At 44.7% G+C, this 21,321-nt stretch overlaps 2 protein-coding genes across 3 annotated transcripts in view; one reads left to right on the forward strand and one right to left on the reverse strand.

The window, feature by feature from the left end:
* LOC134078042 (2-oxoglutarate receptor 1) lies at nt 1-2,527 on the forward strand. The gene is made up of 2 exons (XM_062533670.1): nt 1-5; nt 229-2,527. The coding sequence occupies exons 1-2, from the start codon at nt 1-3 to the stop codon at nt 1,193-1,195; spliced, it is 972 nt and encodes a 323-aa protein (XP_062389654.1). The 3' UTR covers nt 1,196-2,527.
* Nucleotides 2,528-9,332: 6,805 nt separating this feature from the next.
* The window catches only part of hs6st3b (heparan sulfate 6-O-sulfotransferase 3b), a 52,398-nt gene continuing 40,409 nt past the window's right edge, over nt 9,333-21,321 (reverse strand). Inside the window, exons 1-2 of one of the 2 annotated variants that reach the window (XM_062534592.1) lie at nt 12,868-13,094; nt 9,333-10,919 (exon numbers count right to left, since the gene is read on the reverse strand). In XM_062534592.1, the coding sequence (XP_062390576.1) occupies nt 10,178-10,919; nt 12,868-12,956 (831 nt within the window). In that variant the 5' untranslated portion in view covers nt 12,957-13,094 and the 3' untranslated portion in view covers nt 9,333-10,177. Of the gene's footprint in view, nt 10,920-12,867; nt 13,095-21,321 lie in introns of those variants that run through there. The other variant, XM_062534591.1, reaches the window with a different exon arrangement.

A 21,321-nucleotide genomic window follows, 5' to 3' on the forward strand; every position in this document is an offset into this window, starting at 1 on the left:
ATGCAGTAAGTTATTATGAAGCAATAGACTTAATGTTGTGTAAAAGTACTTAGATTCCCCATTGGACAAGTCAGTATTACTTGATATGAATATTCCTATGTTTACAGTTCTGTGTGGCCAGTGTGCAGTTTACTGCCTTCATATTTTCTAATAACAGGTATTTAAAATGAAGATATCTAACATATACTGTAACAGATACCTAAAGAGTATATTAAATTGTGTTTCTAGATCCTGTTGTGAAGAATATGATCTTGTGAATTTCATTAAGCGGTACTACCTCCCCACCATGTACGGGATCATATTCATTGTGGGTCTCGTCGGCAACGTCACTGCAATTGCTATTTACCTGCTGAAGATCCGTCCCTTCCACACCAGCAGCATCATCATGCTGAACCTGGCCATATCTGACCTCCTCTACGTGCTGAGCCTGCCCCTCCTGATCCACTTCTACATCACTGGGGACTGGATGTTTGGCGACTTCATGTGCAAACTGGTACGCTTTTGCTTCCATTTCAACCTGTACGGGAGCATCTTCCTGCTCACCTGCTTCAGTGTCTTCCGCTACGTGGTGGTGGTGCATCCGCTGAGGGCATCCCGGGTGAAGAGGCCGAGCTGGGGCATCATCTCTTGCTTGGTCACGTGGCTGTTATGCCTCATTTTATTAGGTCGCATGTTCAGACTGATTGAAACAAAACCAATATACAACGGAGATGGAACGCCGGTCAATCAATCAGTCTGCGTAGACTTTGCCAGCAACGACCCTCCCGAGGTGTGGCTGTACAACTGGATCCTCACCATCTTTGGCTTCTTGGTTCCGCTGTGTGTGGTGTGTCTCAACTACACCTGCATGGCCGTGGCCCTGTCCAGGGGGCCACTTCCGCACAGGCCAGCTCAAGTGCGTGCCCGTCGGACCACCGTGCTCATCCTCCTGGTGTTCGTGGTCTGCTTCACTCCCTACCACGTCCTCCGGCTGGCCCGCGTGGACACCAAGAGTCGGTCGGCGAACTGCTCGACGCTGGAGGGAGTCAACGCAGCTTACATCATCTCACGGCCTGTGGCGTTCCTCAACACCTTCTTCAACCTGGCACTGTACACCTTGGCAGGAGACAGGTTTCGGCAGGCCTTCTGGAGCCTCTTCAGCTGGAAGGCCAGCCTTCCCAAGAGCTTGGTGGTGACCACTATCCACAGACCCTGAGTGAGGACTGCCATTCAATCATCTTTACAACTGAAGCTTGTGGGTTATTGTTGCACCTATACAGTATTTAGGGCTTGCTTTTTCTGTGTAATGTAATTTCATCCTCTGTACAGTACCAATAGACATGCACAAGATGGCGCTCTATTTCATTACTTGCAGGAGAGGCAGCAGGGAAGTTAGAACCTTAAATTCTGATTGGACAAAGAGACTCCATGCTGAGCCAATATTTTCTTACATTGCGTTTGGTAAATTATAGTTGATCATGCTGCCTGATGTCATCCTGTTTGTGCATGGTTGTTTTTCAGTTGTTCAGACAACAAACACACAAGGTCCACAAGGACTATTATTCAGTCCTAAAGATATGCCATCTTAAGAATGACCAATTGCTTATACAAAAGCATGTGATGCTTCCATTTTTGGAAAATACTGTTTGACCACCATAGCACCTAATTGGTTTAACACACTTGTTTTTTTTTTATTAGCCTATTATTTTAGTTCTGTCACTGAACAAGACACCTTTCACACCAAGGAGCACTGTGTCCATTCCCTGTCAGCCTCTCTTGCGATGAAATTATATTATTTAGCATTCATTTCAGTTGGTTTTGGATTAAAAACAAAAATCAAACACTCAAGAGCTGAAGTGAGCACTTACTGCCATGTAATCCTTAGCTACTAAATGTAATGTTCACTACAAGCAGCCGCTTGCACAGCACACTTCCCGCTTGCTATCTCCTATAACACCTCTAACGGCTCTCCTCCGTTACTCTACATGTGGATGTAATTAGTGTTTCTATTTTGGGAATTATTCTTGCCTGGGGGAAATGTTTTTTTACAGATCAATGTTTTTTCTGTGTTTATGCTTGGCTGTGTGTGAAGTACTAGTGCTGAGGGTGGCAAGAGTGCAGGACATTCTGCAAATATAGAAGTGTGTGTGCCTCTCACCGCCGATGACATGAAATGCCTCAGTGCCGGCTCTTCGGCATGACTCACCCAAAGAACTGCAATGCACTCGGGAGGTGCAGGATCCAGTCAGGGGCGATGTTCATGTTCAAGACTAATATAGTGGGTGGGCACAGAGGGGTGGTACTGAGGGGTATAAACATAGTCATGCAATTATCTCTCATTTTCACATTTTCAAAAACGTTGAGGGGAATATTTTTGATAACTAATTGCTAAAAATCAGCTGGCTCAGAAATCTCCCTTTACTTCAGGGTAAATACCCTGCTGTACATTTATTTATAGACTTTCATGCCAGTTATTTATGCTGACACAACACTCAGTTAATCACTTACTTATAACATTAGCCCCATTATGTGTTGTTGCCTTTCTTGAAAATAGTCCAAAATAAAATAAAAAAAAAGTGTTGAATTCCCATGCCTCCCTTATTCTACCACAGAATAGCTGCCTGCAATCTGACACTCTAATGTTTTTTTTTTTATCTTCTGCATCTTGAAAATTTGTTTTGCTAATTGAAACCTGTGACAGTCATAGAAAAAAAACGATTTGCTCATTGCCGGAAAATTCACACAGTTCTTTTTATTTCAAATGGGAGATGGCTAATAACTAGCTTGGCTCTCGCCAAGTATCTTACAAAGTAATGAATGCCTGTATGTACAGTATAAAAGCAAAGTGCGTTTTGGCTTTCATTTTCACAAGATTGAAAAAGGGATTGGTGTACTATTGACCACCCCAGCAACACACTGTTAAATTCCCCCTACCTTGGTGAGCAACAGTTGTCTTTCATGCTGCCAACCAAAGGGAAGTAATGCTCAGATGAAGTCATCAACCTCCAACCACGCTTTTAAGGGATGTCTGCCTGGGCCAATGTCTGTATAAAGGCACAACACAAGAAAGTAGTCCCTCAAACCAGAGCTGGAATGAAGCACTCAAATCTGCCAGCAACAGCTGGAATTAGTTTCCTCTATGCCGAGTGAGTCTCACGACTTTCTTACCATCGCGGCTCTACAGCCCAAGACTTTTCAAGACTACTAAAAAGCGATATTCTGATGCCAGCGGATTACATGTACATGTTCCTGGTATCATCCTGGACTTGGACAGGCACAACCAGTGTGTGTATTATATCCTGCCTCAGGGCAAACATGGCCAGGTGGCTCTCTCTGCTCACCGGACTTCTGTCCACGCTGCACCAAGACGGAACCCTGAGTGCTACACAACGGCATGCAAATCCACCTTAGAGAAATCCACAGTCCCATCCACAGGGCTTCCTCCCCCGCAGTCCCCACACACTGACTTGCAGCCTCCGGTGTTGAGAGCAGTGAGGTGTTCAGGCTTTGGGATGATGCAATGTCCAGCTCTTTGCCTCGGAAAATGAGGTAGAGGACCCAGCGATGACAGTAACCCCCCACTTGGGGAAAGAGAGCTGCGACTGGCACCACCAGTGCTGGCAACTAGCCTCCGGGCTGAACTTCCTCCGGGAGCTCCACAGAGTGCTGGACATCCCTGGGGCACAACTGGGGGCCGATGACGGAGAGCACAATGGAAGGCTGGTTCTTGGGGGCTCGCCCCATGAAACTAGCCTAGCTAGCGCCTACCACCTATCAAATGAGACGTGGTCTGGCAACCAGATGTTCATTTTCTCGTATTTGAAAAAAAAAAGCCCAGATCCGTTCATTGGGCGTCATGGATGTCTATCAAATGCTCATTATGGTCTTGCTTTCCCCCCTGTTCTGTGATTGGTCCCTTATCTCAGTCAAAAAATAGGGTGCTAGTTTCCAGACTGCCTTATAGCAGTGTGAATGAAATCACTGCGCAAGGCAGGATGGGAACACCCAGGCTACCATGAAACATGAATGACCACTGAGTCTGGAGATGAGCGAACTGGCAGATAAGTGTACCATTCAGCTGGTCCTGTAAGGGACAGACATGGGGGGTTTATGGCAAATACCTCATCATGATGAAGAACAGCAAATTCAGATTTCTTACACCTGAGACAACTGATGCTTATTTAAAATGTATACTATTCAGAATGATTATGTAGCGTCAAATTCTCAACAGTGCTCGACAACAGGGCTGGCCTGCCATTGTGAACCTGAAGGAAGCATTCTTTCACTTGGCCAATTGGCCTGAAGGAAGCATTCTTTCACTTTGCCATATTGGCTAATATTTAGGAAGTAGCTGCAATTTTCATTCCCACAAAATGTGGGAATTCTCTGTGAATCCCCCTGAATATTCTCAAAGTGCATACAGTAGATGTCCCTCTCACAGAGACGGGTATCCGCATGTTGAATTGTTTACATGATTGGCTGCTGATGGCCAGCTTTCCAATGATCTTGGCGTGTCACCTTGCGGCCACACCTCAGCCTTGGCTTACAGGTGAACTGGACAAAGCGCACCCTCATGCCCACTCAAAGGCTGGGCGCAAACACAAATATGTTCACTGTGTTATTACATGCTAATTGCCTGGTGCGCAGAACATTGGTGCGGATCTGCTATATGCAGAGACTGCTCAGACCAGTAAGAATGTAATTTTATAGTGTGCAGAGATAGTGCTGGTGATATGATGACGCTTTTGGAGCAGCGCAGCGGATCCATTCACCGATTCAACAGCCCACCGGAAGCACTCTAATATGCCTTTCCCCCCATTCACGTTCATCCCAGCACTACTGACCAGAGGACAAGTCTGTTAAGTGTTCATTAAGTCAGCAAACTGCCACTCATGTGCTATGTTATCAGCATCCTTCTGACTCGTATGGTGCGTGTAATGCTCCCCTGTCAGAGTGGACGGTTGTGCATTGACGCCAACGAGGCTCTGTGGTATATGTGTTGCCATCGGTTGACGCAACGTTCTCCAGAAAGAGAACACAAGGTTATGAGTATAACCTCAGCTCTGTGGAGGAGAACACGAGACGTTAACTCTTTCATGCCTCATTTGCCATGGTCAAAAGGGCAACTTTAGAATGACTAGTGAGGACCTCTGTCTTGTGGTGTGCCATTATAGATACTGTCCCGTGAAAAAAAAAAAACCCTGAAAAGAGTGTTTCGGAGATTGGTTCAAATCAATAATGTCTTCCCAGTGGATAATGTCTTGTGTTCTTCTTCAGAGAACTGAGGTTATATTCATAATCGTACGTTCTGTGCAAAATCACCTGAACACTACCCCCACTGAATTTTTTTTTATTCTATTAGCAGACAGCAAGGATATCTAATCAGTCTCAGGTCAGGTCTAAAGTTAGCTGTGCATATGGTTTGGTCTGGATGGGTATACATCATCATGTCTTGACCTTCATAAACACACTTCATGAGCTTGATAAGTGAGAGAGGCTTGAGAGATTGCCATATTAACAATGAGAGGTAGGCTATATAATATTAGTATTTGTCAAACTAAAAGTAAGGGTTTGGGGGTGAGTGGGGCAAAGTAAAATGTTTCCTATAGGGCTCCACCATTGCCATTCAGGCAGCCATTGCTTGCGCTATAGCTAACAATGTAGATTTGGCTAATCAATGCATTACACAGTTTGTGTAACAGTAACAGTTTCCTTTTTATATAGTGATTGATATGTTGTACATCCCATTGTAATACAGATATTATAACTATATTTTTAAAGACATAATTGATGTTCAAAATCAAAATAAGTATCATTGTTTTCTGGTAGTAAATCTCTATTTGAACAGATAGGCCTACTTTGTGGACTATTAGCATACCGTTGCCTACAGTTAACAGTTAATCACAATGTTCGGTCCAAACTAAAACATTTCCCAAAGCCTTGACTTCAGAACGAAACTAGACTCTACATTAAGTATCTTGATGGAAGACACTTCTATTTCCACTTAAAGTGACTGTTTATCAGGCCCACATTGGGAGGAGGGCTCACACTGAAGAGCTCTCGGAGAAATTCCTGTCAGAAAATGAGTGAGGCTTCGGGTGTCTGATGAACACACACCCATTCATTATGCTCAGTTACTGGAGTGTGTCACCGCTTGCAGCAATTTCCTGCACAGGAAATGCACTCGTCTTTGGCAGGTAAGTCAAATCAGTGTCTGTTAAGTGTACTTCTATTTCTGTGCTCCATCACCACTGCACAGAAACAAATGACATTCAGGTCAGCACAGACTGTTGCCGTTTCAAAGAATTGTGATTTCTGAACCAGAGCATTCCGGATTGCTCAGCATCAAATATCACCAAACTAGCTAAAAAATGTGTTGGGGAAAAAAAAAAAAATATTTGCCTATTATTATTGTATTGTATTTATTGTATTATGTTATCATATTTTTCCTAGGAACTACTGTATTATGGAGGTTGTGCTGTAACTACCATAGTTATGGTTCCTTATAATGTCCTATTAATGATCAGTTATCCTTAAAATTCCTCCTTAAGCTCATGATGATGTTCGTCCCTCTGTTCTCGTTCTCTCTTCCCTCTCAACTCTGCTGAAGAGCCGTCACATGCTTGTTAAATGCCGGTCAAAATGATCATGTCCAGTTTTCTTATGTACTATCTCCAGTGATTATGAGTCTGTTTCACATTAATAACTATAATAGAAACAATTTAAAAAAAAAAAAAATCTAAATCTGTTAAACTTCTATGGTGATGGCATATTCCAGTTGTTTTGAGAACTCCACAAAAAAAATTAACCACGCATATGAAGCAGATATTTGGAAGTACCTACAGCTGAAGAGCTGTATAACAAGTTTTAAGATTACAATTGATGATGCAAGTACAGTATAAGCTGCTTTGGCATTAAGACGCCTGAGCCTAGACAAAGCTTTCGCTCTTGTATATATACAGTATAATCACCATATGCAGAGTTTGGTTCCAAAACGCTACAGTATATCCACCATTTTAATGAATTTTCATAAATATTTTTTTACATTTTGTTTTGCAAGTAATTGCAGTGGAACTGTATTGGTTTATGTTTAGTTGATTTATCTTTACTCAATCAAAACAAAACAACTGCATTTTTATTGATATTACCTGAAATACACAATTAAATAACATGACTTTTTAATGTTTTTAAAAATGGATATATAGCGTTTTGGAATCAAACTCTTCATATGCAGTGGAGGAAGAGACCATTCACCCTACCCAGCCTTAAACCCAGGTCTCCAGGGTACCAGACCTGCGGCTTGGCCAGTGGCCACCACACCAAACACCAAAGAGCCAGGCTCATAAGTGCGGCAGTTGGAGCGGACACTGCACTCTGTCGCGGCACATGTTGCATACAGTACGTGGTCATTATGATCATTTAAGGCACGTTTGGTAGAGGGACCTGAAAATGGAGCATTGAGAAGGAGGTATGGAACATGGAGCATTGAGAAGGAGGTGTGGAACATGGAGCATTGAGAAGGAGGTGTGGAACATGGAGCATTGAGAAGGAGGTGTGGAACATGGAGCATTGAGAAGGAGGTGTGGAACATGGAGCATTGAGAAGGAGGTGTGGAACATGGCGCTTCCCAGGCCTGTGAGGCCACTGAGGGATGCAGTAAATGTACACATTCTAAGATTATTCACAGATATTATTGTTTATTGCACACCATAAGCTTCATAACATGGGATTAATGACGGACGATGTTGGAAATGTAGGCTACTGTAATAATGCCACCAGCCCCTACCTCCGTGAGATTGCCCACTTGTCTCAAATTATTAAAACTATTGCAGAGTTCTTATCCACACCATTATCTATTAGGAGACAGGTCCCTTCTACCACCACATATATTGGTTTGTGTTTTCACATGAAAGATGAATACAAACTTGGATTAAAAATAAATAAACATTCATGGTGATGATCTAATCACTTTTTTAAAAGCAAGCTATAAAACATGCATTGTTTCCATCAGTATTTCATACAGGCATACATGTGCATGTGCAATCTTGCACCCACAAACACACACACAGACTCAAACGCACACCCTAGTTATTTTTCCTTTGTTTCATACAACACTGGACGGTGCAATTTGACAGAATTTGTGGATAATTAATTGGAAGGAGATCATGCTGTTAAAGATTTTCTATGGCATTCCAAGTAATGAAGGACTGGTATGCCATTCCCATTCTACTGTGCCATGTGTGGCTTTGGCCAGACTGTTTGTTTATCTGACTTATGTAGAAGGAATTCAAGAGGGTATTTTTTTCTGAGATAAAACATTAATAGATTGTTTCTATTACCTCACCATTTACTGAACATGCATTTTTATATAACGTTGTATGCAAAATGCAAAGATATAACATTTCTTTTTTTAAAAACAAAATTGGAATGTGTGTGTTCTTTCCTGGGGTAGATCATACCTGTTCCCTGAAACTGCTCTCTGAAACTGGGGGCCAGTAACATTAATTCCCTGTTGAAAGACTTAAAAAGTCTCTAAATGTCTTTCGGATGCGCTCCATTTTGTGGAATTGCTCAATAACCAGGTACATAACTTTACCTATCAGTCCAAGAGACCAAACACAAAGAGGACCCATTGTACAGTTTTGAGGCTCGTGCGGTTGCAATGCAGGGCTCTCTAACGGCTATTCTGCTGGCATTAGAAATCCACTCACAGCTCATAATGCCTTCAGCATGGGCTCCAGAATCGTGTAAAGGCAGCAAGTGTGACTGAGGGGGGAACGAGGCCTGAATACTGATGGCCTCATTCGGAGTGGGCCGACAGACAGCGCCTCACTGACCTGTTTCCTGGAGGACCACATCAGTCACACCTGATCCACACCTCCTTCTGAAGGACCTCCGTTCACTACAAAACACAAGTTGGGACTGATGCTGTGGGAGACATTCTTTGCTTGATTGATTTCTGGAAAGCTTTTCCGAATGTGAGTTTACTGCCACTTCCTCTACACGTTGCATCGTTTGGGTGTGGTCTGATTTATTGTTAACTATGAGGGCTTCGGTGGATTATCTTCTAATTTGAGATATGTTTAAATATAGCTTCATTTTCCAGATTACACACACAAACACACACACACACACACACACACACACACACACACACACACACACACACACACACACACACACACACAGACACAGGTTCTATGCATGTCCCATGTCTACTTTGGGCATTTAGTCAGGATATTTTGTGTCCATAGCATGATATTATTTCATAGTATACAACAGTATTTTGTGTGCAACAGCCTGTTAAATTTAAACATGAACCATGATGCTCCTGAAAGTATTCTTAACTTGTAATAATTTATTTTTGGCAAATTACATTTGACACAAATTTAATTAATTTCAACACTCACAGCACGCATTCCATAAATGTCAGATATTATAATGTATCAATATGGCTTTGTAACGGCAAAATTAAAAACTTCAAGTGTCAACTGACAAGATCACACCTTTGAGCTGTACAGACATCAGCATGAGCAGTTTAATCATAATTTTCCTTTTGTGGCTTTTGACTTTTCTTTAATGTCTTTAAAATTTGCAATTTGCACACTACTAAATACCCATGACAAAACAGCAAGAGCAGTTGAGCACGGAAATAATAAAAAAAGAAAATATTTTTAATACATAAGACACCGAAGGGTACTCAAAGGCAGAGCTGTAGAGACACATAGACTTTGCAATTTTAATGGCAACAAAAACGTAACTTTAGTGCTTTAAAGGTGGGGTCAGCAATGCTAAAATCCAAAGATTTTTTGTAACATTTTGGTGAAATACTCACATTTCCAACGGCTATCGATACAGATTATATTCTGAGTAAAAGAACAGGTCAGGAGAGCAGACAGTGGTGAGTTGAGCTTTAACCAGCGGGAATAACCCCACTGCCCAAAACTGGCCAATGATCTACCAGCCGCCCATGTGACTCTGCCCAGAACACTGAAGGGGGAGGGGTGGACATGTTTGACTGTTGAGTTTCAAAACAACTGTCCTTCTGCAAGTTATCACTGACTCCACCTTTAAGTGCAATAGCCGGAGACATGGGGGGGGGGGGAGCGGGCGAGAGCGAGAGAGAGAATAGAGACGCGTCCGTGAGGCCATCGTTGTCCTCCTCCGACGGCTCGCCCCCTCTCTTCCTGCAGGGGCCTCACCAGCGCGCCACCTGGCTGGTGTAGTCCTCGGTGGTGGCGCGGGGTTCGGGGGGCTCGGCGGCGGCGGCGGCGGCAGCGGCGTCCCCCCCGCCTCCCCGGGGCCACATGGCGCGCTGCTCCCTCAGCCACCGCCGCTCCTCGCGCCGCTTGAGCCGCTCCTCCTGGTGCTCGCGCTGCCGCGTGAACTGGAAGCGCTGCACGAACAGGTCCTTGGCGAACTCGTACAGCTGCACGTCCAGGAAGTTGAGCGCCTCGATGCGCCGGCGCACCGCCTCGCTGATGTCCACGTTGGAGGCGCGCGTGCTGTTGATCTGCGTGAACGCCGCGATGAAGCGCAGGTGGAACGTCCGCTCGAACAGGTACTGCGTCTTGCGCTGGAACTCCGTCAGGCCGTAGAAGGCCATGTTCTTGAGGTTGGCCATGGCGCTGGCCAGCAGGATGTGGTTGCGCTCGCTCTCGTTCATGGACGACAGGTTGTAGCAGCCCACCAGGCTCAGGTCGGCCAGCATGCGCACCTGCCGGTTGTTGGCCAGGTTGGAGGGGCAGTCCATGAAGTCGGTCAGGGGCACGCCTGACCAGTCGTCGCCGTTGTAGCAGTTGGGCAGCTCGTCCTGCGTCGGCGAGCGGCCGTCGCACATGTGCAGGGAGGTCTTCCAGGTGGCGCCTCGCTGGACGTGCTTCCACTCGCTCAGGTAGCGGGACACGGGGTCCCTCAGCATGGTGATGTAGTAGTAGTTCCTGCAGGGAGACACAGGGAAGTAAGAAACATTCAATGCAAGCAGACAACGGCAAGTTTTTAAAGACTGCAAACATGGTAAGACATTTATTACCTAACAACAGTTTCAAAACTACGGCCGGAAGGTCAGCATGACTACCGCTTAGGGCGGCAGGCCGACTGACCTCCCGAGGTGCGTGTTCTCTATGCACTTAAAGGCCTCGCCTCCTCTTGATTGTATCGAGAGGAAAGGCCTCATCAGCAAATGATCAGAAAGTCACAAGGGTAGTTGCATTATCGACAAAAGATCGAAAGGTCGCAAAGGGTAGTTGGTTTGACATGGTTGGGCGTGCTCAAAGGCTGATGGTCATGTCTAAAGTAAACGATGAAATATTTCTACTACAACAGGGCCACATGAGTCAAGAGAACTTCCCCCACCCTTCTGTGAAAAGCAAGAGCGATTTGCTGAAGGAGATCTTACATTTCCGGGCTTTCAAAAGAATGCATTTGCAAATAATCAACATTCAGTATCTCATAATGTCCCAACTGGAAATCCATAACAACAAAGCACGAGTACTTTTTAAATAGTGTTCAACCTGCAACCCCTTTTGAGTGATTTGAATGATTTGATTTCTCTCCTATGCACTCACAACAAAGTGCTTCAGCCATCAATCAGCCCCTTAAACTCTGTTTTCCTTCTTCAGAAGAAAAATGTATTCCGCTGGCATTTTAGTGGAGAGAGGCGGTTAAATGAAACATATTCTTTTTACACACATCACTGCCTCTCCTCCAGAGAGAGCCTATCTCCTCAATCCTTGTAAGCCCTGGGACAGCCAGTGAACATGGAAGAAAAACGAGGAAGCTTTTTTCAATTCATCAGTTCTGCGCGGTGCCGAGGAGGACATTTGTAGGACAGCAGCAGCACGGTACTGGAACTCCAGGCAACGGCGGGTAAACAGCAAACAGCAATCAGCCAGCTTCCCCGTGTATAAGTTATGCATGTTCCACCGCCATCGACTGCTGCGTCTAGTCCCAAACTGTGAGGAATTGTTTACAGACACTAAACCTGCTTTTAAAAGTCTCTTATCTCACGCCTGCCAGCAGCTTGAAGCTAGCGTGAGCAATGATGACAAAACGGACGCCAATCTCCGCTGCGGCCACAGGTCTAGTATTATGGCGTGGCTGAGGATTTAATGAGGTGCAATCGGCCGGACACGACGACGACAGCCCCTCAGTGAGTGTAGCAAAAGCCCAGGGCAGCAGAGAGGCAGGTGTTGGCTGGACAGGCCTCTGCCCGAAGGTGACATCCTCAGGCTCCCCGTGAATACTGAGTGAGGGAGTGGACGACTGTGAAGAGCGATCGGAATACATTGGAACCTACTGCTGAGACTTTACATCCTAAGCGCTCTCTCTCTCTCTCTCTCTCTCTCTCACTTTCTCTCTTTCTCAGCACCTTTTTGAACTCCCCTTGGAAAAGTGCTAAAGGGGACAGATAACTGTCAGCCAACTGATGTCTATGTGGAAGCACCTCCACTGGGAATGATGTGTGTGTTTTCGAGTAAGATGGCCCAAGACACAACCAGAGGCCTTCATATCGGCTTCTGATACTCCTGGTCAACCAAAGGTCAAGTTTTGATATTTATCTTAAAGTTCATCTGAGGAATTTTAGGAGAAATGAGTTGTTATCCATCCATCTTAGTGAAAGGAGAGTTGTGCTATAAATAATCCAACTGCCATATTCTGGTGAGACTTTTGATAGGTTAGATAACACCTTGGAGCATACCCTCCCACTTCTTGTTATTATATATACAGCATATATTTTGAGATATGCACCAGTCAGATTCTCTCTCTCTCTCTCTCTCTCTCTCTCTCTCTCTCACACACATTCACTCTCTCTTTCTCTCCCTCTCTCTCACACACACACACTGGAGTTTGAGACAGCCATGTCAAGCTGAGAGCTGTGATTAGTACCCAGCTAGCGGCAGCTGTAGGCTGGCTCTTCCTCTGGGGAGTGGGTGGACGTCAGCAGGCACGCTCTCATTAGCTTGTCTTTGGGACATAAACACATGCGCCAAGCGTTGCCAGCACGAGGACCACCACAAAAAAAAAAAAAAAAGGGGTCAGTGGCGAGCACCATCAGTGTCGCCTAGCATTAGGCTCACGCCAGCTGATGAGTTTGGCCTCCCTGATAACCTCTCTGAGCAGCCAGCCATCCAGGAGACAACGTCTCACTCCGTTCACACAGCGTGATATCGGGCTGGGAGATGTATCTCAGATGATGTAAGGGCTCTCCAAAAACAACAACAACCAAAAATAAAAAATCCCTCCTCTCGTCTTAATGACTAATGGAGAAAACAAAGAAAATGACGTGCCTTGTAATGACTCCCCGCGCCCTAACTGCATGTTAAACTAGCGAGCTCCGCCGAGGAGCGGTTAATCATGCATTAATAACGAATGGGAAGCGTATTGCATCTCAGTGGTCTTCAGCCGCGCTCAATCCAGATGCCGCCGCGTGTCTTCAGCAGAGTGGAACGCCAGAGCACGGGCCACTGAGTGAGGTAAGAGGCTGCAACACAGAGATCGCTGCTGCTATTTACACACATTCTCCTCCGAGACCGGAGGGATTAAAGCTTGGAGAACAAAAGAAATACAGTTACACTCGGCTTCAAGGTGTGCCCACTCTCTTATCTCTCGCTGTTTTCTCAGCGGATTTAGTGGGTGACATATGGATCAGATATTTCAAAAGACTCAAAGAGGTGTTGGAAAAATGTTCAGGTCAACTCCAGAAATAAAAACAGAGAGAGAGAGAGATGTGGGAAACAGTCACATGAAAAAAATATGCTCACATTTTAGTTATCCATTAATGAAGGTCAGAGGGTTCATGGCTTTTACCGGATGCCATTCAGCCATTGCAACTTGTGAATGTTATGCTGTGTTTACTAACACTGTTTTGATAGCAGATACACATATCAGCATCTCTCAAGAGATTGCTAGTCTAGTGGCACAGTGGAAAAAAATGAAAACAGGTGACACAAGTATTTATTCACTGAAACAATATCTGAGTCTTCGAGATTTCCAGCTGGCAGGGTGAACGAGTCCAATCATCTGCTGCTAGTCAAGCTGCAGGCAGGGTCACAGCTCCTCAGCCAGAGCAGAGCGCGTGGCAGGACCTCTGTATTCTAATAGCCCGTAATTAGCCTGGGTGGCTTGCCGTCAGACTTGTGCTGCCCCTGCCTGATTGCAGGCTGCCCAAACACAAACACTGCATTTCACTTTGGCACCTTCCCAGAGTCTTTGTGTCCGAGCTCAAAATGCGCGAGGTGCTTCGCTTAATATTCCGATCCACACATAAAGTTGACCGAAATTCGCAGATGCAGGGTCTGTATAAGCTGCGGTTTCTCATGGGACTGTTGCACTGAACAAGGACTGTTGCACTGAACAAAAGACAAACTTTGCTCCAACAAAGCTGGCCTTCACAGATCCCATAAGAACCATTTTACATTAATATGCCTCCATCCCCTCAGGCATTCAGAGTGAGACATCACAGTGTCACACTTGGATAAAAAAAACCCAAAAAAACCCCAATAGCTTTGATGTCTTTGTTTGCTATACTGTAATACTGCAGTCTGTTGGCATCAGAGACAAAATGATTAGTGCAATTTCACTTTGTGTGGCGTCGCAGATTAAATCCGCTCCACACCTGCCCCTCTTGCTTTCATCATTAGATGGCATGAGCAAGCTGCGGGATCTTCTGCCCAGTGCGTGCGTGGCCGTTTCACACGTTCTCTCTCGCTCTCTCCTTTTCATCTCCAGGCTGGCGGACGCTCAAAGTATGAGCTTGAGATGACGGAGCGGGCAGAGCTGGCAGAGCTGCAACACTGGGGTCAGGCTCGCAGGTACGCAGGCAGGTGCTCACACATTCCACACTCCCCAACAGCAGACAGGGGGGAGACGGGAGGATCACCTGCCCATCGATTAAGCCCATGGCTGGAGGCGCTTCAGTTGATCGAGACATGAGTCCGACACTTCAAAGGGAATGGGGAGCAGGAGCACGATGCTCAATCATGTGTTCTCTTATATCCCTAGTGGTGTGGCTGCTGTCAAAACTAAAACTCCACTTACAGTGTTCCTAAAGCAGACATCAATCTTACATTTTGAACATGTAGACAACATCCCAAACAGGATTCTATTAAAAACATATAATGCTCCTTCATCTTGAAATACACTTCAAAATCAATTGAAACTTAACATTCATTCCACTCTCTGATTTTCAATGCTGTATTGAAAATGATGTAAATTATCACTGTGAATGCTTTTATTATGTTGTATGCCACCCCGTCCCCAAACTTGATGCTGCCTCTCTTGGCCAGGGCACACTCGGTAAAGCGACCTCTGTCTCAATGTGACTACCTTGGTTAAACAAAGGATGAATACATATAAAATAAATAAATTCTGATGTTGTTCTTCCTGAAATCGGTGGGAAAGTGAATATGATATTAACATGCTAAGAGCTAAATAGTGGAGAGAGAAAATACGAGCGCGTGTTCTATTTTCTAGCAGACCAAACCACTAAGGTGTATTTTAAATTGTATTTTATATTCCAACATTAGTAATATTTAAAAGGATAGTAAACCCTACAAGTGCACATTTACACTGCAGTAATAAAGGTTGTGATTGAAGTGTACCTAACCTACCCCCGGGCTGGCTTTACACTGTACGTTGAGTTTTCCCTCCAGCCAGATTGACTGAGGCTGGCTATTGATTGAACAGCACTGTCACCTGATTTCCAAGCCCGGCTCAAGGACCGCTGCCCTAGATGAACCTTTGAGGGCATACCAGCAACACACACACACACACACACACACACACACACACAGTCAGTGATTGACAAGCTGGCGACATACCTTGAAGGTCAGGCGAACAGCAAACAAACCAAAACTTCACCATCAAAGGTCAGTGCACCTGACTGCATAGGCTAGGACAACAGTGTGCTTCGAAGTGACAAGAGAGCTATGCAGAAAGCACTATCAATTACCAAGAGACTTACTGTAGCCGCTATGTCTTTTCCCCTGGGTGTGGGGGACTGTGTCTCTCTCTCTCTCTCTCTCTCTCTCTCTCTCTGTGTTTGTGTGTGTGTGTGTGTGTGTGTGTGTGTGTGTATCTCTCTATGTGTGTGTGTGTGTGTGTGTGTTGAGAGAGAGAGGATGCAGTGCAGAGCTGGCATCCATTTAAAACTCACCTCCTCTCTGTAGCGTTTCCCCCACACCCCATTATTCTCCCCCAGACTGATGATACACACAGAGCAGCCCAGTGGCCAGGCACCAGGCATGAGGAGAATGTGGAGCCACTAGTGCTCCCCCTGGCCAACCGGCAGCACAATTCCCATTGAACTTCTGCATTTTCTCAGGCCCTCAGGCTAAGTATAACAAACTGGGGGCTAACACACAGTAGTCTCTGCACTCGCACACATTCCAAAACTGGGGTTGGTAACAGTATCTGTGACCATGGCAGACTGAGAGAAAGCAAAGAAAGTTGCATGAAGGACAGATATTCTGCTCTAAAGCTCGATGCCTTCTAGTTCTGACATGACTATTGCATTTTATTTCACATGCCCAAGCCTGTCCCTGTACGTCCAATTTCATGGCGTGCAGCATTTTGTTTGTTTAGAAGGCCTGACAAGTCCTGTTCCCCTCATTTTCTTTTGTAATAAAAGCATTCGTGTGAAAATATAATGAACACCTTGGGCAACAGCAAAAAACAATGTCAAAATCGCTAGCCCGATGGGTGAATATCAGTACTACTGTATACTAAATCTCATGTCAGATGAGATGACACTGTTATGAAACTGCTGTTTTTTTTACATTCATATAATCTTTCCTGAATCCATGTGATAGAGGTACCATGATGACAATATTTCAGTTAGTTGAAACCTCTTGAAAAGTACATTGCGAATCATAACAAGATTTACATCTGAGGTGACTATAGAGACCTCTGAGAGTACAGTGCACTGCATATGGTTTTGTTATCTGCGTGGAATCTGCACTAGGAGTCTAATGACCCATAGCACTCAATAGGGGATTTCCATCTAATAAGGCACGTTAGCCTTCATTCTAACCGGAGACTGGTGTTTCTGTTTTATTGAATTAATCTGCAAAACTACATGGAATACAAGGAGCTGGAGTGCAGAAGTATCTCGAAAGTTTCAAGAAGCCTGTCAACAGCAAGAAGAAAAATGAGAATATACTGTATGTATACCTTATGGTATATAACCACACAGTGCTTTAGATCATCATATTGTGAAAAGCAGTGGGTAGGGGATTTCACTGCATGATAAGAACTGTGACAGACATTTCTGGAATCCATGTGTCTTTGTAATTTGATGTGCATTGGAGGACGACACATGTTTGCAGAGAACAGTAATAAAAATAGTAACATTTGCAGAGATATTTCCATAGATACAAAACAGAGTTAGCATGTCAGGGCTCGACATTAATGGTTGCCCTTGGCTACCATATTGTTACAAGTGGCAAGACTCTGGCTTTGGCAACCACAACCTCATGCCTGGTTGCCAAGCTGGCACTTTTAAAAGTTAACCTTGAGCCCTGGTTGCCATTCAGGGTTAAAGATTCAGTAATTGAGGGTGAAAACACACCCTCTACAGCATGGAGGTCAATTTATCATATTTAATCACATGTGTTCTTCATCATAACACATTACTGTATATTTTTCACAGTATCTTCTACACAGACGCAGCATTAGGCTGCTGATCAAGAGTGAAACACCGCCAGCATGAAATTTGTTCACATAGCCTGACCATCACTCCAGGTCCATTAACACCTCAATGGCACGAGAAGCTTTCAATTTGCTCGGAATAACATGCCTAACAAAGGCAATTCAGCCTCTGCATTAAAAACACATAAATGCTTCCCAGCATAATAGCATGTTAAACTAAAAGACAGTCCTCCAGGTTTTGCCATTAAATCTTTTCTATCGTTAGGGAGCTGTGGCTGCAGGGGTAATTTCCACCTCAGCGTATTCTCCCCATGACAGATTCACATTTGAATGAAAGGACCTAATAGATGGCTAATTACTCAACTGATGGGCTCGCCATAAAATAGATAATAATAAAAATGTTCAGTGTTTCATTTGCGGGATGCCTAATGATACGCTCCTATTGCCACTTCATTTTTTTGAGGTTTGCTTTTTCGCTCTTAGAGATTTGTTGAACGGCTGGCTTAGCCTACTCCAAAGCTCAGCATGGAAGCACGCACCAGAAAAAGAAAAAAAAAGATTTAACGAGATGAATATGTTGATGAACATCATCAAGGGATCTGATCATCCATGGTTCATTATGTTATCTTTCAACAGCGCTGCACGTAATCGCACATCCTGGTGTTTTATATCTGCATCCATCTCTACATGTACTCACTGAGCTCACGCTTTTGTCCAGAGCGACTCACAACAAATAGAGAACAATCCAGTACAGTGTGAACAGGAGACAGTATAGCGTAATCATAAGCGCTACTTGCATAAGAGACCCAGTGACAGATCAGTCAAGTGAAGTCAAGGGATAAGAGGAATGGAGAGGGTAGAGAAGAGTGAGGTGGGAAGTGCAAGTTAAGCATGTTGGGCTATTAGTAGCATAACATTAAAGCAGTTCCTCTGGGTTTTTAAGAGGGTTTTGAACATAGATAGGGACACCCCTCAGCGATAACCATTGTAGGTCAAAGGAGTGGATCAGGAACAGGAAGTTTCTGAACTTGAGGTGTATAAGTAGATGTTCATGTCACCAAGGACAAGGACTATGGGTTTTAATGAAAAACCCTCTAACACAATAACTGGTGAGCCTGGTGTATATGACAAAAGACCCTCGAGGTCACGGTGCTGTTTTCTAAGCCCTCCATCCATTCACAGCACAGGAGTGACCAGTGCACTGCACTGCACACGGCTGCCTTTGGGGCTGCTCTGGGGGGAGTTGGAACTGGAACAGACAGGAAGAGAGGGATGCCAGTTTACTTGAACCCACAATCTGTCTCTCACTTGATATCTCCCATCTGCATCAAAACCACCCCATTAACATCACCAAGACTGCCAAGGTCTCTCTCTCTGCATCCACCCACTAGCTACACTGGAACAGTTGGCACGGCTCAGCGGAGACGGAGCATTAAGGACTAGCTCTAATTCGTGTGAGCTCTTTTCTTTTTTAATTATTATCACACCTCACCAGTGGCAGTGTTTTAAACGCTCACGCAGAGCTCCTCAGCTACTTACTACATTACTTGCACACAGAAGCATATACAAGAGCCGTAGAAACCTGTAGAAGCTTGTAGAAGCCTGTAGAAGCTCGTAGAAGTCTGTAGAAGCTTGTAGAGGCCTGTAGAAGCCAGAGATACCCTGTTGTTCGATGTCACTGTCTGAAAAAATGACTACCGCAATTTCCCAACTATAGTCGCGGCTTATAGGCCTACATTGATTTGATAGCATTTCTTCAGCTATGAGGTTAATACACAGGGACAGTTCATATGGCATCACTATGGTTTTGTGTCTTTTAACTTGCATAAAACACTGCCCTGTGGCTTATACGCAATAAATGACTGTAACATTAAAACCCACGTGTCTATGATGAATATTGGTGCTCCTGACTGGTGTTACATAGCCTAGTAGTAAACCAGACCCTGGAATCTTTCAGATTAAGGGTCTGGCCTCGAATAATGAAAATGGCCTAACTGGAGGGGCAGCACCAAGCATGCATTTGAAAATCTCACAGCACGCAATTGGATAATAATATGACCAATGTTTACTCTGACTGATTCTGGACTTCGACGCAATTGGAAAACGCTACGACCAAAAAAACGACAGTTGTAGCGCTTTCGTCATCAGCTTAGCTCGCCAACTCTGCTCCTTTTCTGGTTACCACAGATTCCTGAGGTAAAAGTAACGTGCATCATTGCTCATTGCCAGAGTATCTTGCGGACGCAATTCAAATCGTGCTCTCGCCGAGAACTCTGAATTTTCCAGTGTAAGTGTTACAAGCATTTTTTTGTCCATTTTTTAAGCGTAACACCCCATTTATAATGACCATGGGATGAATAACTTGCTTGGTATACATTCCTACACAGCAGCACAGCCAATGTATGATATGAATAGATGGATTATAAATGAGGAATGATAATGCACGGTTGACTTGATGAGGAGATGAAGGCGATGGCACAGTGTGCTGCTTGTGCTGCCTGTGTGCCCCTGAGGACGGGGAGAGTTGTTACATCTGACCTGCTGCTCCCAAGTGCTTGGCCTGCTGAGGATGCCCTTGCTCTGTGACAAGCTGAAGGAGACTGCAGGCGGCATGGACTCTTTGGTGAATCTCTCTCTCTCTCTTTCTACCCCCCCTCTCTCTCTCTCTTCTCCACGCTCCCCTCCTCTCCTCTGTTCTGTTTTCTACCCTCCCTGCCTTCTTTGTGTTCCTCTTTCTTCTTCTTCTCTCTCTCTCTTTCTCCCTCTCTCTGTCTCTCTCTCTCTTTCCCTCCCTGACTACTTTTACCCCCCCCTCCTACTCCACCTTCCTCTTCTCATGGTGAACACATGCCTGGAAGCATGCATTATTTGTAACAGATATCGTTCCCTAATGGTGTCTCCGTTCCCTGTGGCAGCCCGTAATGGACCGTTTTTGAGACTCTCTGCATCTTGTTCCCTCCTTTGATAGTGACGGAATGGGGACAGTGTGTCACCTGGGAAGAGACATGCAGAACGAGGAGCCCCTTCATTTACTTGTCACAAGGCTGGCATAAGAGGCACTTGACATGGCGTGCATTCTGGAAAACGCTTGTACTGGCAGATACGACGAAGGACAAAAAAAGGGGGGAATAAAAACGGGTCTTCATTTAACGGAGGGGGAAAAAGACGTATTCTGTCAAATCACGTAATCACATTCTGGCACTTTGAAGGTACATCTGTCCTCACACCATCCAGCGATGATTGAAGGATAAATCTGAAAGCTGGTAGACTCACGCCGACTTGCAGAAAGGGTCGTAGGGCACCTGCACAATTGGTGGGCTTGTACTTGAGGAGCTGATCTTTTTTTTCCACAAAGGAGTCAGGTCCGGCGATGTCCAGACAGACAGAGGTAATCTGCCAGACTCCAGAGTGAACATGCTGGCTGCACTTCAGAGCTTGTCTTTCTCTGGTACATGAGAAAGCACTTCAAATGCAGCTACATTACTTTGAATGTACTTACTGTGTACTGTGTGCAATAGAGTCTGAAAAGCTAGACGCTTCATGAATTTGATGTACATTTCATGCAATCTGCACAGTTCTGCATAGCACATACAGGACAGGGGAGTATATTTACAAATAATGCAGAGTAGAGTATATTTACAAATAATACAAATAAATAATTGCTGAAAATACCTGCCTCTGGGTTTTTAAAGA

The sequence above is a fragment of the Sardina pilchardus genome, chromosome 4, assembly GCF_963854185.1.
Source record: "Sardina pilchardus chromosome 4, fSarPil1.1, whole genome shotgun sequence".
NCBI classification, from domain to species: domain Eukaryota; kingdom Metazoa; phylum Chordata; class Actinopteri; order Clupeiformes; family Clupeidae; genus Sardina; species Sardina pilchardus.